General features: G+C 38.6%; 1 protein-coding gene across 1 annotated transcript in view; it reads right to left on the bottom strand.

The window, feature by feature from the left end:
* pou2f3 (POU class 2 homeobox 3) overlaps positions 1 to 14,963 on the bottom strand; it is a 36,283-nt gene that overhangs the window by 11,228 nt on the left and 10,092 nt on the right. The window contains exons 3-7 of the mRNA XM_033636958.2: positions 13,746 to 13,774; positions 9,832 to 9,933; positions 4,071 to 4,176; positions 2,202 to 2,290; positions 214 to 390 (exon numbers count right to left, since the gene is read on the bottom strand). Of these exons, the coding sequence (XP_033492849.1) occupies positions 214 to 390; positions 2,202 to 2,290; positions 4,071 to 4,176; positions 9,832 to 9,933; positions 13,746 to 13,774 (503 nt within the window). The remainder of the gene's footprint in view (positions 1 to 213; positions 391 to 2,201; positions 2,291 to 4,070; positions 4,177 to 9,831; positions 9,934 to 13,745; positions 13,775 to 14,963) is intronic.

Genomic DNA, 14,963 nt, shown 5'->3' with positions numbered 1-14,963 from the left:
AAATAAACGAGACTCAAGCTGTAATAACGCTCAAGTACCAGATCTTGCAGGGTTCCAGCACAAACCATAAATACAACCTAAAGGAAGCAACCTGAGAAATACAGGAGACAAAAAACTTTAAATCTTCTCCACAACATTAAATATTCATAACTCAACAAACAACAGTTTTTAGGGCCTCTTAAGAAACGCAGCGGGGTTCTTCCTCTGGATTACCTGAGTGAATCCTAGCTTGATGCGCCTTTGTTTGAAAGCTTTGGCGAACTGCTCCAGTTCCTCCAGATCACTGGGCTCCTCGGGTGGTGGTATTGACATGTGTTTGGGCATCTGCAGGTGGGACATGTCCATGTGGTTCTCCATAGACGGTCCTGCCAGACCCGAGCGACTCATTGCCTGGATCAGAGAGACATCACAGAAAAATCTTCAGTTTCCAGGCGATGTAAGAACAACAACAGCAGGTTTTTACTGTCCTGTACCAAAACAATGACTATGATGGATCTGATGGTGTCCTCAGCTTTTGGTCTTTGCTAACAATGGTGGCGACTTCAGTATGAATTCATCAGCAGCTCACTTCTGTCCTGGCTCGTGGTGCCGCGTACACCAAGCTAGCTGCACTCACATAAAAAGCAGAATTGTATTGTTTGAAAGCTTGTTATTGGTGCACTTTAACGTACAGGTACTAGTGAGAACATTTTGTGCCATTTTTGCCAACAGTACCATTTTGTACTCAGATTGTACCTTTAACTGAATTAACATATTTTTTGGGCACCTGGTGGCAGCAGAAACAAGCTGTAAATGCAGCACTGATATATAAGTCAGTGGTTCCAAACTAGTAGGTCGCAGGTCCATTCTAAATGGACTGCAAGTGACTCGCAAATGTGTGTATTTGTAATTTAATTACATGTAATGCCTGGTACACACTACAAGACATTTCTGTCCCTTCCAACAGTCACTTTGTCAGATTAGGCGGTTGTGGAGTCATAAAATCATGCCGTGACTTGGCTGACAGACATGACAGACTACATGATGGTCCACACCAATCATCCCCGGTTGTCTTTCACAACGTGTGTGATGTCATCATGTTATTCTTGTCCTATTTTTATTACTTTTACTATTATTTCAGTCACTGTGTCTGTTCTTGTGCTAGCCGAAATGTTGTTGTTGTAACGGAAAAAGTGCCACCAGATGGGCAGAGCTACATTTGCAGAACAGTACGCAAACATGCGTCAGTCACTGAATCCTCCACAACAAGTTCCTGCAAATGTTTCACAATAAAAGCCTATTTAGAAAATGAAGGGATTCTCTCAACCGAAGTTATAACGGGCTTTTAATTTCAAACAGATACAGGAAGTGTTGAGTTTGAAATGATGGCACGAGGCATATACTTTATCAAGGCAAACGGGGGCGGATAAAAAGTAAAAATATAAAAATACAGAGGGAATAATGAATAATGGCCCATTTCTAATGTAGCCTGTTTCAAATGAAGCTGGTAGCCTCTGCAGTTGTGGTGAGTAAAAGCCACTATTTTTTAATTTTCTTACTTTATGTCCGTCTCCATTATAAAGAAATAACATTCTTTGCTAGCTTGATGCTAATGGCGGTACTCAGCGGGTTGATCAAGTGCCTGCTGTTTCTTTTTTACTCTGTGTGGTAACGTTCCTACAGGAAATATCTAAAAGGCTGGGCTGTTGTTGCCGTACAGGTGTTTATGGCAGCAGATTGCTCTGTTTTCCTATTGGTCAAAGTAATGGGAGCAGTCATGAAAGACACAAAAGAAAATCAAACATGCTAGACTTTCTGTTGGAACATCGTGAGGCATCCCAGATGTGGCGTTGTCATCTACTATGACACACTACATGTGATGAAACGATGGATTATTGTGTATGACACTCATTGTTGTTCACAATCCATGCCGACACCGTATGTCACTGTGTCGGGCTTGAATCAGGCATAACTCGTTACATGTGAGTAGTTACTCCCCAACACTGTGAACATGTTAGCAAACAGCTGCTTATTTCCACATCCAGCAACTACGGAGCAACCTCTGCCTGTGTCTGTCTACAGTTTAGCTCAGTTGATGAGAGCAGTAAAACAGTTAAACAGTAGAGTTGCAGGATATAAATCAAAGGTCACATATGTAGGCACTATGACATAATTTTGTGCTTTATACTTTGTGCTGAGGACAGAGAGTGTTGTGGATGTACCTGTGGAGTCAGAGCCAGTCCAGGCTGATGCTGAAGGAGACTAGTTTGACTCTGACAGGGAAGAGACAGCAGGTTCTGCTGCAGAAGGGCTGCAAAGACAAACACCACGTGTTGATCAATTATATGTTTGTGACAGTACAACTGTGAGAAGCTGCTGCTGAGGGTCAAGGGACAGATGCAACATGTACTGTTCAGCCAGTGAATTCTTTACTAGGATGAAGAAGGCATTGCCCGCCCTAAACTTCCTCTGATTGGCTGATACCTGTTGCCATCATTGATTGGATTGGTCAAGAGTAGGCATGACAGGCGAGATTGGTTAGAGTCAGCCAATCAAGGCAGAGAAGGGGCGGGTCAGGCGTCCGCTATCCTAGGTGGGAAGAAACCGCAAACTGTCTAGTCTACATTTGAGTTTATTAACAAATTAAACTTTAGTGAGCTTCAGAGGTTTATTTCTTTATCTTAAACAGATGCAGACGCACTGGGCACATAGATAACCTTTTCTTTGTCAAGGTAAGTCCCCTAAAATCACAAATTCTTGTTTTTATCCTGTTAGCTTAAACAGCAAAGAGAGACAGGCTAGCTGCGCTCACTCTTGACGCTAAGCTAGGCTAACCATGTCCTAGCTCCAGCTCTATATTTAAACCCACAGACAATGAAGAAAACAGTTTTGTAAACTAATATTTGTAAGGAAAAAAATTATGCTTTTTTAAGATGCTGGACTTTTCCTTAAAGACAACAGGTCTACGCTAACAATAAATATATTTCTGCACAAAGATTTTGTTGCCTTTTAATGGATTCAGACATTTCTAGTTTTTAATGCTAAGCTAAACTAAGCTAAGCTAACAGGCTGGTGTCCACAGATTTATATTTACCGTACAGACACAGGAGTGGATCTTCTCATCTAAGGGACTGTTCATTATTTATAAGTTGCAGGATTTTTGTGCACAATCCTCTATATGCCAGTGTCACACCGTCTTTGCATTCATGTGTAGTTGCTGTTTTTTTGTGTTTTTACGGTTCATTTCCAGCACACATTATATTTTCTAGCATATTTACCTTGTAGTAATCTTATTTTGTGATTTATATTGCTTGTTTTAGAGCTTTACATTTTTATTCTGCATTTTTTTGCTCTGTGTTGTCTGTCTGTAACTTATGTTGCTTCCTGTTGTGGCTAGGGCACTCTTAAAAAAGAGATTTTAAATCTCAATAGGGTTTTCTGGTTAAATATTAAAATCATTTTTACAAAGTAAGGGGGGAGCGGTGGTGCGAAAAGAGGGGAACATGTCAAATACTTTTTTAAGCACTGTGGAGTAGGGCTGCAATAGTATGAGATTTACACCATTTATTACACCATGTATCACAGCCAGAAACTGTAAACACAAAAATTATTGTTGGATTTCAAAACTTCTGATGGTCCTTGGACACATAATGTGCGACAAATGCTTCCATCAGAAAAAAGAAACAAAACATAACCAAATCGTATATTTTATCTAAATCATTTTTTTCTATGTCTCATTTAAAATTTCATGCAAAAATAAACCATTTGCACAAACAAGAGTGAAAAACCATGGCTTGTTTTCGACTTCAGGAATTCAACTTTCAAACATCAAAGGGTAAGTTTTAAAGAGCTATTGTCTAAATTATGATGGAGTGGGTCATGCATTGAATAATAAAAACAAAGTCACACCCCACCTAACACTCTCCCTTACTCTCAGCAAGAAATCTGATATACTATCCAAAACATCAGTCTAATAAAGAAAGACTTTGTATTAGAGTACTGCTGAAATAAAACCAAAATGGCGCCTTAAATCCCTGAAAATAAGTCCCCCTATGCTGATTTTCTGTGTTGTCTCAGTTTTAGGACTTCACCTTGGTGGCTGGTGGGACTCTGGGAGAGCAGGAAGGGGGAGGGAGATGACAGGTGAGATGGTGGCATCAGTACCAGCTGCTGCATGGGGTGGAGAGAGGTGAGCTCCTGCAGAGAAGACACAAAACACAACACCAGTATGAGTCATGAGTCGCCTGTAAACACAGACTAAGCTTCAGGGTTTGAAGTGAATGTACAAAAAACTTGACTTACTACTAGTTCTGAGCTACTACTTGTATTTTTACAGGTATATTTTGATTTCATGCTACTTTACTGATGACATTTCAGAAGTTAATATATTGTGTTTTCTGCCATTACATTTATCAAATGACTATAGCTACTATTTTTCATACGAAACATATGATCATTGTCAAGGTTATTTATTTATGTATTTATTGTCAAATGAACAACAATTACAAGAGCAGTTAAAAAACTTGGGTCACAGACTCCCTCCAACTATGCAATTTAAGTATGTGGCCTATAAAAAATAATAATAGTAATACTTAAATCACACAGGTAGGAACAAAAAGCGAACCTAAATCTTACAATATAGGGACATAAAGAAGTTCAAATAGGAAGATAAAATATGAAGTACGAGATATGAATCAGTAGTTTCAAGAAGACACAGTAACAGGAATATGCTGTGGTAAAATAAATATGCTTAGCAAGGCAGTAAATAAATACACAGAGGTACAAAAGTTTTACTTTAAAGAGAAGTAAAGTGATATTAAATATAAAGTGACAGCTTATAAAATATAATGATTTGCAATAGATTAAACTTCCCGAAGCTATTTAAACTAGTTAAAGCTGGTAACAGTATGAATTATTCTTATTGTTATTCTCTTTGTCTATAAAAAGTGTTGTCAAATCACAATTTCTTAAATACAAATGTGACCAAATGTCAAACCAACAGTCTAAAATATAAAGAAATATTCAGTTTACGATGATCTACAACATTTTTCCTTGATAAATGATCTGATCAGTCACTGAAATATTTGGCAATTATATTCTGTCAATCGACTAATTGATTATTTCACTTAGTGTTTCAGCAAATTGCCTTTTTCTTCAGCACTCCTGTTGGTGAGTAAACTGATCTTAATGTGTAAAAATCCCCTGAGTTCCCCTTTAATATTTAAAATGCATAATTTGTGCTCATAGATGACCCCATCGCTTTTTTAAAACGGCCAATTGAGTCCTCATTACTTTTTTTTGGGTATATTTTATTTTAGTTTTTCAGAATATACAAACCACACAGTCACAAATTGACAGTACACAAACACCAATTTTACATTACGAACGTTTAAAAAACAAAATAATAACAATGCAAATAAAAATGTAACTAATAAAATTAAATCTTCACTACAAAAACATAGGGTGGGGGGATTTGAGATATCAGGTTTTCTTATCCACAATTACATGGTCTCTTATAATTCTAGTGTGGTGAAAATGGACAGAACATGCAGACAGTCACATGGGATGGGAGATTTTCCATATAATTTATAAAAGGTTGCCGTGTTTTATAGAAAGAGTCCTCGTCACTTTTTAAAAGCCTGATTTGTTAAAAACATTCTGAAAAATAGCTCACACCAAGAAATGTTAAACCATTGAGAAGAATGCCTTGAGGAATGTTTATTTACACAACAAGAAAGCATACAATGCAGTGTAAATATAGAAATGTATATATACACATGTGCATTGTCCAAAAAAAGTCATGTAAGCAAAAAAAAACCCCAACAACAAAGAAAATCCCACACCCCTCAGGGAACCTCCACGTCTAGCTCTGCAGCCTACTGCTGAAAACAAGCTTGAACTGATCAGTCGCTTAGTTTTTTGTTTTGTTTTGTTTGTTTGTTTTTTTATTCTCTCTCTGTGAGCATGACAACACGTATGAGCAATTAAAGTCCAGGGGTTTACAAATAAATGAGAATGAATTAATGAGTCATTGGCATGACAACACATAGGTTGGTTCCCTAAACAAAAGAGGACTGAAGAGTAAATCATGCCGATGTGTGTCTGCACTTTTTTTTTTTTAGATTTCTACAATACAAATGAAAAAGAAACAATCAAAACAAATTATATATATTCTTTATATCAGAAAGTCCAAAACATATATTTATATACACACACTCACCCTTTTAACTCTGTTTCATTTTTTTTAACCATCTTATCTTACTATATAATGACGAAAACTCTGTCTGTGGGTGTGTCTGTTCCACGTTTTTCTCCTCACTGACTTGGTCAATCCATGTGAAATTTGGCACAGTGGTAGAGGGTCATGGAAGGATGCGAATGAAGCAATATTACATCATTTGCCCAAAGGGGGGTGCTATAGCAACCGATTGAAATTGCTAACTTTGAATGGGCATATCTCATGCCCCGTATGTTGTAGAGACATGAAACTTTGCACAGAGATGCCTCTCCTCATGAGGAACAAATTTGCCTCAAGAACCCATAACTTCCGGTTATATAGATTTTCCGCCATTTTTTTTTTTAAAGATATTTTTTGGGGCTTTTTTGCCTTTAATGTATAGGACAGACAAGCCTGAGGGGGGGAGAGAGAGGGGGAGTGACATGCAGCAAAGGGCCACAGGCTGGAGTCGAACCTGGGCCGCTGCGGCAACAGCCTTGTACATGGGGCGCCTGCTCTACCACTAAGCCACCGGTGCCCCAGATTTTTCTGCCATTTTGAATTTTTTGAAAAACACTTCAAATCGATCTCTTCCTAGGAAGTTTGACCGATCTGCATGAAACTCGGTGAACATAATCTAGGGACCAATATCTAAAGTTCCCTCTTGGCAAAAGTTGGAAAACTTACTAAAACTGAGCTTCTGTAAGGCAATGAATATTGCAGAAGGCGTGGCTCATCACATAAAGGTGTATAACATCTCAAGGGTTTCACCGATCACCACGCAACTTTGTAGAAATATGACCACACATAATCCGAGGGGACCCCTCCATTATTGACCCCATCAAACAAAATGGGGGTGCTAGAGAGCTAATTTCTTATCTAGGCCTAACCGCTATATCGATTTTTACTAAACTTGGTAGATATATAGAACAGGACGCCTCAAGAGCCTACTTTACACTACATGGTTCAAGTGACCCAATTCCAATTTTTTCCTCTCAAGTGGCACAGATCGGATCTGTAACATGAACGTGTAAACAGAAAAAAACGCATGATATCGGATATTGTCAGATCAGATTCAGGCCTCCTTCATATGTGGAAATATATCGGATATGAATCAGATATCTGCCAATAGGTCTGTAATCTAAACAGACAGATCGGATATTTCCTGGCAATCCACGTCGTTCGTCATGAATAATGCGACGACAGCGCATTTTGATGACGTGCTCACGAGCGAGGGAAAGGAAGGAAAGCCGAATAAATTGCACGTCAGTCAAAAACTATGAACCAAAAAAAGCACAATCTATCCCGAGTGAGACAAACTGCTTGATCTCTGTCTCCAGTGTACCAGCAGAGAACATGCAGAACCGAATCAGCAAAAAAACACACCGGGCTACACAGCCTCTCTACCTGGGCAGCTGAAGCTGCGGCTCGCACCCTCAACACACAGACACACAGACGGTGCTTCTGCATGCCAGCCAAACGTGTGCGCAACTGTGAGAAATAAATATGTAAGGTGTATGCTGCTTTTCTATCTTTTTTTTTCTTTTTCTTTCTTTCTTTCTGTCAGCGACATACACTCCTAACACAGGATGGGTTTTTTTTATTGACTGAGTTGATTATTAAGCCATAGTGATGCGCGGATCGGTTCTGATAGCACCCAAATCAGCATGTACACATCAATCATCCAGCCGCACCCGTCTGCAGCTGCACAGACATTTCCACCGCTCTGTGTAGGCTAAGTTACCTTTTAAATTATGTGGAGCAGCGCCAGCTTTCCAGGTGATTTTTTCTTTAACGATTAACTTCAAATATTTAAAGTTAGTCTTTAAAATTGCTTTCAGTAATGTAAACATTTCCATGCGCGCAGTAATGTCACTGTAGCAAATACTGTGGGACATTTACACAGTGGTCAAGAGTGCTGGACCGGAAGTGTCGCACAAAAAAATGGAAGCTGGCTGCGTTATGTTTTGTCTCAGTGAAAAGTAAGTTGAATAGAACATGTAAACAGCAGTCAGGAAAAATCGGATATAGGCAACAAATCGGAATTGGGCATCAAGACATGGTAGTGTAAAGGCAGCCAAGGTGACTGGAGAAATTTAACTCTAACTGGCAACTGGGTGGTGCTATAACAACAGAAAAATGCTTAAAAATGGCTAAAATGCGACAGATTGCTGTGGCTGCAATCGTACTATCAAATTCACAAAAACTCTGTCTGAATATATTGCTATTCTTAATGGGTTCAGTTGACTATTTAATTTGTAATTTCCTGTGACCTGTATCCCAAACACACACCATGTGAAACTGTACATGGGCAACTGTGCACTCAATGGGTATGGACTAGTTTTTTAATATTTAAAGAAAAAAAGTGTGTTACACATTTTTATTTTCTTTTCAAAACTATTCCACAAATTTTGACTGTTCTCATCTTTGTTTTTGTAATCATACGTGTTCCTCTTAGTTCACACTGACTGTCTCTTAGTCAGTACATTTACATGCACAGTGAAGTGGAGCTATTGTTGTAGTTCGACTAGGACATTTAACTGGACTACTGTCCTTGTCCCAGTATACAAGCACAGGAGGGGAATCCATTTAATCACTCAAGTATGTCCGACTCCTCTATGATAGGTGGAGATATGCCCCTTTTCAGCTTGGACCTTTTTCCGGTTGATATATTACATTACACACCAAACAATCGCCATTCTGTGTTTTACTCCCCAGTATTTAACTCTTTCAGCTGACACAGCATGAGCTGTGTCTCCTTGTCTGTCCAAAAAGTCACAGATCTGGATGTAGATTTCTCCATCTTGTTACGGGCTTCTTCTTCTGTTACACATTTAATGCTATTGGACTTCTGGGTCAAAGCCCAGGGTGGAAACTGGGGAGCATGCTCAGAGCGCCTTGGCCAGTTTGGGTCTGATTGACTGTATACATGCAGTCACATTATCTAGGTGTGTCCGACTTTGAGAAATTCGATTTAGTACTATTTCAGTTGGACTAACATGTTTACATGTATTTTAAAAGTCTGGTTTTAGTCGGACTGACATAATAAATTGATTTTCTCTGATGTCATGTCAACGTACTGATTGTAAACAACTTCTGGAAGCATCTTATTTTGTATCCATTAATTGTGCAGTTTTAAAGTCCACCAAATCTCTAGATTTGAGAGCATGTGAGTTACTAAGTAATTTGTTGGTCAGTTCTTGATAATCAGCTCTGTTTACGATTCCCATAGCTCTCTTCTGTGGCATACAAATTGGATTTGTGATTGTTTTGTATTTCCCCAAAGCTCCACGCAGTAGGTCATGTATGAAACTATAAAAGAATGAGATGATATATGTAATGAAGTTACAATAGACTTTGACATTTTTATCTTTACATGATTTATATGTGGTGTCTGCCTTAATATTACAATCCTCAAAAATTAATTTTCATAATCATTTTTGGTTCATAATTTGGACCGGTTTATTTTTTTAATGTTCAAACATTGTGAATCTGGTTTTATTTAAATGGGTGCTTCACATGTTTGGGATCTACGTCAGGAGTTTACTTCTGGTGGCCACTGTGCTGTTGTTGTTGGAGCTGTCTGTGTTTGTGTACATGTGTTGAAAAGCACAATAAAAAGTTGTTGATTTTACCCCAGACAGTTGACCTCCGTGCACTGGAGAGCTCTGTGTAAGGTGACATGTCTTCAGTGGGGCAGCTGGATGAGGTGAGTCGTTGATCTCCTCTGTCTTTATCTACGATGTCAAAAGCAAAACAGTATTAACTTTCTTATGAACAGATTAAATCATGTAAAAAAAAAAAAAGATGGGAAACATTATCTGTGTCAGGGGCAAATGAGTGCATGTTTACATCTGTGTGTGTGTGTGTGTGTGTGTGTGTAGAGACAGAGCACACACACACACACACACACACACAGTGGTGAACACTCGCTCCAGGACCAGTTTGGTCACTAAACATGATACAAAGACTGATAGACTCTCTCCCTCCCCCCTGGGCAAGCCAGTATGCAAATATCCCTCCCCATCCTCAAACCACCCACCCGCACCTAACCCCTGAAAGCCATGTCACTGTCTGAAAACACAAGCACTGCAAGAAATGTCCTCCGCTTGCCAAAAACAGTGTTTGGAGAAGTATCCAAATAGCTGCAAACTATTTGAGATGTTCTAAAAAAGATGTCAGTCTTTATTGACATCTGTGGAGCGAGCAGGTAGTTTATCCCCAGGATGTTAGCCGTCTAAAAGTCAGTTGAGCCTCGGGTAAAAGTTCAGCACCATTCTCGTGGCTCGGGGCTATTTATATTCCAACTGAGCTACGTTATTAAAGATACAGAAAGTCTTAATGATAATTAAATTTTCCTTATTATTATCAAATCCCATGAAAACAATGTATTCAAGTATTATCTGTGTCCAAAGCCTGATGTGTCTTATTCATTTGTGCCATCATCGACCAACAACTATTAAAAACATGAATATTTTGAGTCAGTCTCATATACACCGTCCTGCTGCTGTAAATACAAGAGAACCACATGTGTATTAATCCGCCGCTGAAAATAGTCCTGAACAAATACACTGTTTACTCCTGTTTGAGTAACGTTTACTAAACTACAGTGCCCAGATGTTATCTTATAACTTTGCTTGACTGTTTTACCACCTCAGGCCCCTTAACACCAGGCATGGGGGCAAAAGTCAATACAGCACAGCATCGGAAATTTCTTGTGTGTTAATTTGGTATTATATAAATGATTATTATCCCATGGTTTGGGTGAATACCCAATTCTGATTGGCTGCAGGGTGGCCATTAAAAACTGGTAAGGAACACCTACTAAATAGTTCCAGTGAAACTGTGTGTTCACTGTTCTGAATGAATGCGCCAGAGACTTAATCACAATCTGTTAACAATACATTTACATTACTGAGAGTAACATTCGTAACCTCCAGCTCCTTGTGCTCTGAACATCCTCTATCCAACCTGCTACTTCAGGCTGTGGCCAACAGTATTGTTACACATGGTGTATTGCAGGGCTGGGCGATATGTCCTGAAAATTATATCACAATACTTTTGGGCTATATCTCGATACACGATATATAGCTCGATATTTTTATACCTCCTCAAAAGCACTTCATCAATGCTAAGACTGAGAAACAAAAAGTTGTCGGGATGAGTCTGACAATTGTTTGAGTGTTTGTTTTTTTTTTTTTTCAGAAAATATCAATACAATGAGATTTTTGATCCATAATCATCAATAATGTGGATAATGTAATGACTAAGTGGGTTAAGGCAAGCGTTAAAACAAACAGAAAAGTCTGGTAGATGGATATATTTATATCGCTTTACTGTAATGCAGCATTTAAAATGAGGGGAAAACACCATTTATATCTGATCACGAAACAATGATATCCAAAATCTAAGTCGATATTTAGTCTCATATCTCAGTAACGATATAATATCTTTATATTGCCCAGCCCTAGCGTATCAGTTGGTCATGAAACTCTTGATATTGATTTGGGGACGGTGACATGGCTGATAGCTCACCAGTCTTGTTGCTAAACATACTGCCAAATTATATTTACTGTTTGTCAACTGTATGCAGTGTTACTGACTTTAAAACTTGCTAGCATAATGTTAGCTTTCTGGCTAATAGCTTCCGCAAGAACCTTACAGGGCGGCAGTGATTGTTCCAGGTGTTAGGTAAACCCTCACATGTTACCATGGAAACCGAGTTATGGCTTGTGAAAAAACTTCAGATTTTGATGCAAAAAAGCAAATAAATATCAATGAATATTCTTACTTTTTATTTCTTTGGTAAGTGACCATGTGTAAGCGCGATAATGCCCTTGGAGGTGTCCATTATCACATTTTAACAGCCTTCACGGCGCATATTCATGCCTTAACATCAGTGATTAAAAACTGATAATGGACACCTTGTTGAGCATTATCCCTGACATATAGCCTACTAGAATAATAAAATCAATTGCTTTGTCAGTCCACTAGATACATTTGGCTCAATAAAGATTGATTTAAGTGAGATGAACGGACTAAAGACTTTATCATTTCAAAAAATCGCAATAACATTGTATTGTGATAATATCGTATCGGGGAGCATTTGGTGATTCTGAGCCCTGGGACAGCTGGCAGGAAGGGATCATGGACGGGATGGGTGTGACATTCTGATGATGTGTTATGCATGCAACCCACCGCGGGAGATTTACTTACATATGAAATGCGGTATAATTTCTTGGATTATGCTCTTATGTTTGGTCCTGATTTACTGAAGTCCGTTTTACACTGCGGTCTACAAAGTAGTCTATTGGTATTTCTCAAGCGGCAACTGCTGAGGCTGAAAAATGAAGCCAACATGGATAAGCCAAAACCTGCAGTTCCTCTAATGGCCACATGAGGCTGGCTCCAAAAAAGAGTCAATCCCCATAGACCCCCATGTTAAAATGTCCAAGTTTACAGTAGAAATAAACAGTTTTGGTCTCTATAGTTTATTTCAACATTAATGAAAACTGTATGGGGGTTGAATGTTTATATAACCCACCTGTTTACATTTTATTAAGGCTTGAAGTTTAAGTTAAGTTCATATTTAAGGGCAGAGTCGTTTGTGTGACAGGATGTCTGTGAGGCGTGACTACAGTCTATGAGTCAGATTCCCCCCTCACTCCTCCACAGCTTCATCCTCTCGTCCAAATATGGTCTCTAATGGCTCCATATAGCTTTTAGAAATAAACAGAGTAGTGAAATAAAAATATTAACTTGTGAATCTGTACAATTAATAGTTTTCTGCATTCCTCGCACGTGGGAGAAGTTGTCCTTGGAGGCTTTCTCCTAGAAACCCCCTTTTTGACAGAAATCTATTTATTTTAATCCAAACCACAAATTTTTTTTCATAACCTTAACCAAGATCCCTTTCTGGGAGAAAGACCTCGATTAAAAATGTTCCCAACTGTGCATACCTCTCTCACAACAGTGTTGCTTTTTGCTGTAAAACTTTTAGAAATATTCTTTAAAGGTGGAAGTAGGCAGCATTTTATGAGTCAAATGACGTGCTGAATGCGTCATTTAACACGTGTTATGTATATTTCCGACTGGGGCTTTGGAGTTTGTCGAGCCACCTCAAATAAAGAGAGCCTGGCTCTGTTGACCTATCTTCGTGGTCCAGCCCTCTGAACCCTTTTGGTTTGCTTTAGTTTTTGCTTTCTCTTGATGCCCCTGCTCAACATTTACAGGCATTTTCGGTTATTTTAGAAAGAAACAAAGGCTTAAAATCTAGAAACAGCAAGGTACTGTAACGTTTAATATTTGTGTCAAAGATTAGGAAGTGAATTTGATCCGTGTCTGCCCTTGAAATACATCATGAAAGAGTGCACATGAAAACAGCTCCACTGTCAGTGCTGGATCCAAACATTAGTGTCTCAGCATGCTGACTAACAGGAATAGGTCACAACATGTTTATCAAAACAACCCAAATCCTCCTGATGAAATCCTCATTCATGGGAATTAGAACACAGGAAGTGCAGTGAGTTATTAAAAAACTGTTACTCACTTGTCGATTGAAGTTGATCCCATTTTGATCTAAATGTCAGGGGAGAGAAAGAGATTTAAAAATGTCGCTCTGTGGCTCACTGTGACGTTCAGCTGCTTCAGAGTGACACACAGAACAAATCAAATCACATAAACAGGTCTGTTAGCAGTCAATGTGTGTGTGAGACTTGGCTTCAGTGTTGTGGTCGGATAATTTGTTTACTTATACAATTATTTCACCACTAAATTATTCTTTTATCACAGCTATAGTAACATAATTTCTAAATTAGTATACCTTCATTTGACTTTATTTCACATAACATCAAACAGGAGAAAACTATTTCTGAATAATAAAGGTGAATTTTTTGGCTTTTCTTTATTTTTAGGGTGTAAAATGTGACAGTAAAACAACTTACAACTTAAAATATGTGACAGTTATAATATGAAACATGTTGACAGTTGAATCTTAAAAACAAAATTACATAGGTGCAAAGTAAACCAAAGCATTGTGCCACATTAATACACCTAGACACAACAAAAACAGATTAATACCCCATGTAGATGTACTCCACAAATAAAACAGAATGATGAAAACTAAAGCTTGACTAGAAACTGAATATAATGAATGAGTTCTAAAAAACTGACAACGAGCTGTCTCTGAAATCAGGTCTGTGGTGAACACAAACTGAAGAGACTAATATTTTTTCCTCAACATAAAAGACACCAGTAAAAACCCCACTTGTGTATTTTGAAGCTTTTATGTTTCTTAAAAAAAGAGGGTTGCTAACAAGTGGCTAAATGAGACTTTACAGCCTCGTTGTGACGGCAACGGTAAAGGGATAATTTAGATTTCTTTGAAGTGGGGTTGTTTGGGGAAGTTGGCACACCTCCAGTTTTTTATTATGTGACTTTGGCGTTTATATTGGATTCACCAAATCACACTGTAACACAAACTAGCTGACTGATCGAAGCGGTGGTAGACCAGCAGCTCCATGTTCAACGAGGTAAAATTACTGATTTTCTCAATGGAGTCTGGCTTTGACGAGAGCATAGATGGGGAACTGAAGTCGTTAACAGCTTCCCCAAGGGAGTGGGCTGTCTGGCGTCAAGGTAAAGTGGTGAAAATACTCTAAATTTAGCATACTCTTACCCTCCACAGCAGTTCATTGCTTAGCTTCAATGTCGGACTCCGCAACCCCACCTCACAATATCCGAACTATCCCTTTAATCCTGCGACTGT

The sequence above is a fragment of the Epinephelus lanceolatus genome, chromosome 11 (assembly GCF_041903045.1).
Source record: "Epinephelus lanceolatus isolate andai-2023 chromosome 11, ASM4190304v1, whole genome shotgun sequence".
In the NCBI taxonomy this organism is placed as follows: domain Eukaryota; kingdom Metazoa; phylum Chordata; class Actinopteri; order Perciformes; family Serranidae; genus Epinephelus; species Epinephelus lanceolatus.
The sequence above is the reverse complement of the archived record's forward strand: the minus strand, read 5'-3'. Positions and strand labels throughout refer to the sequence as shown.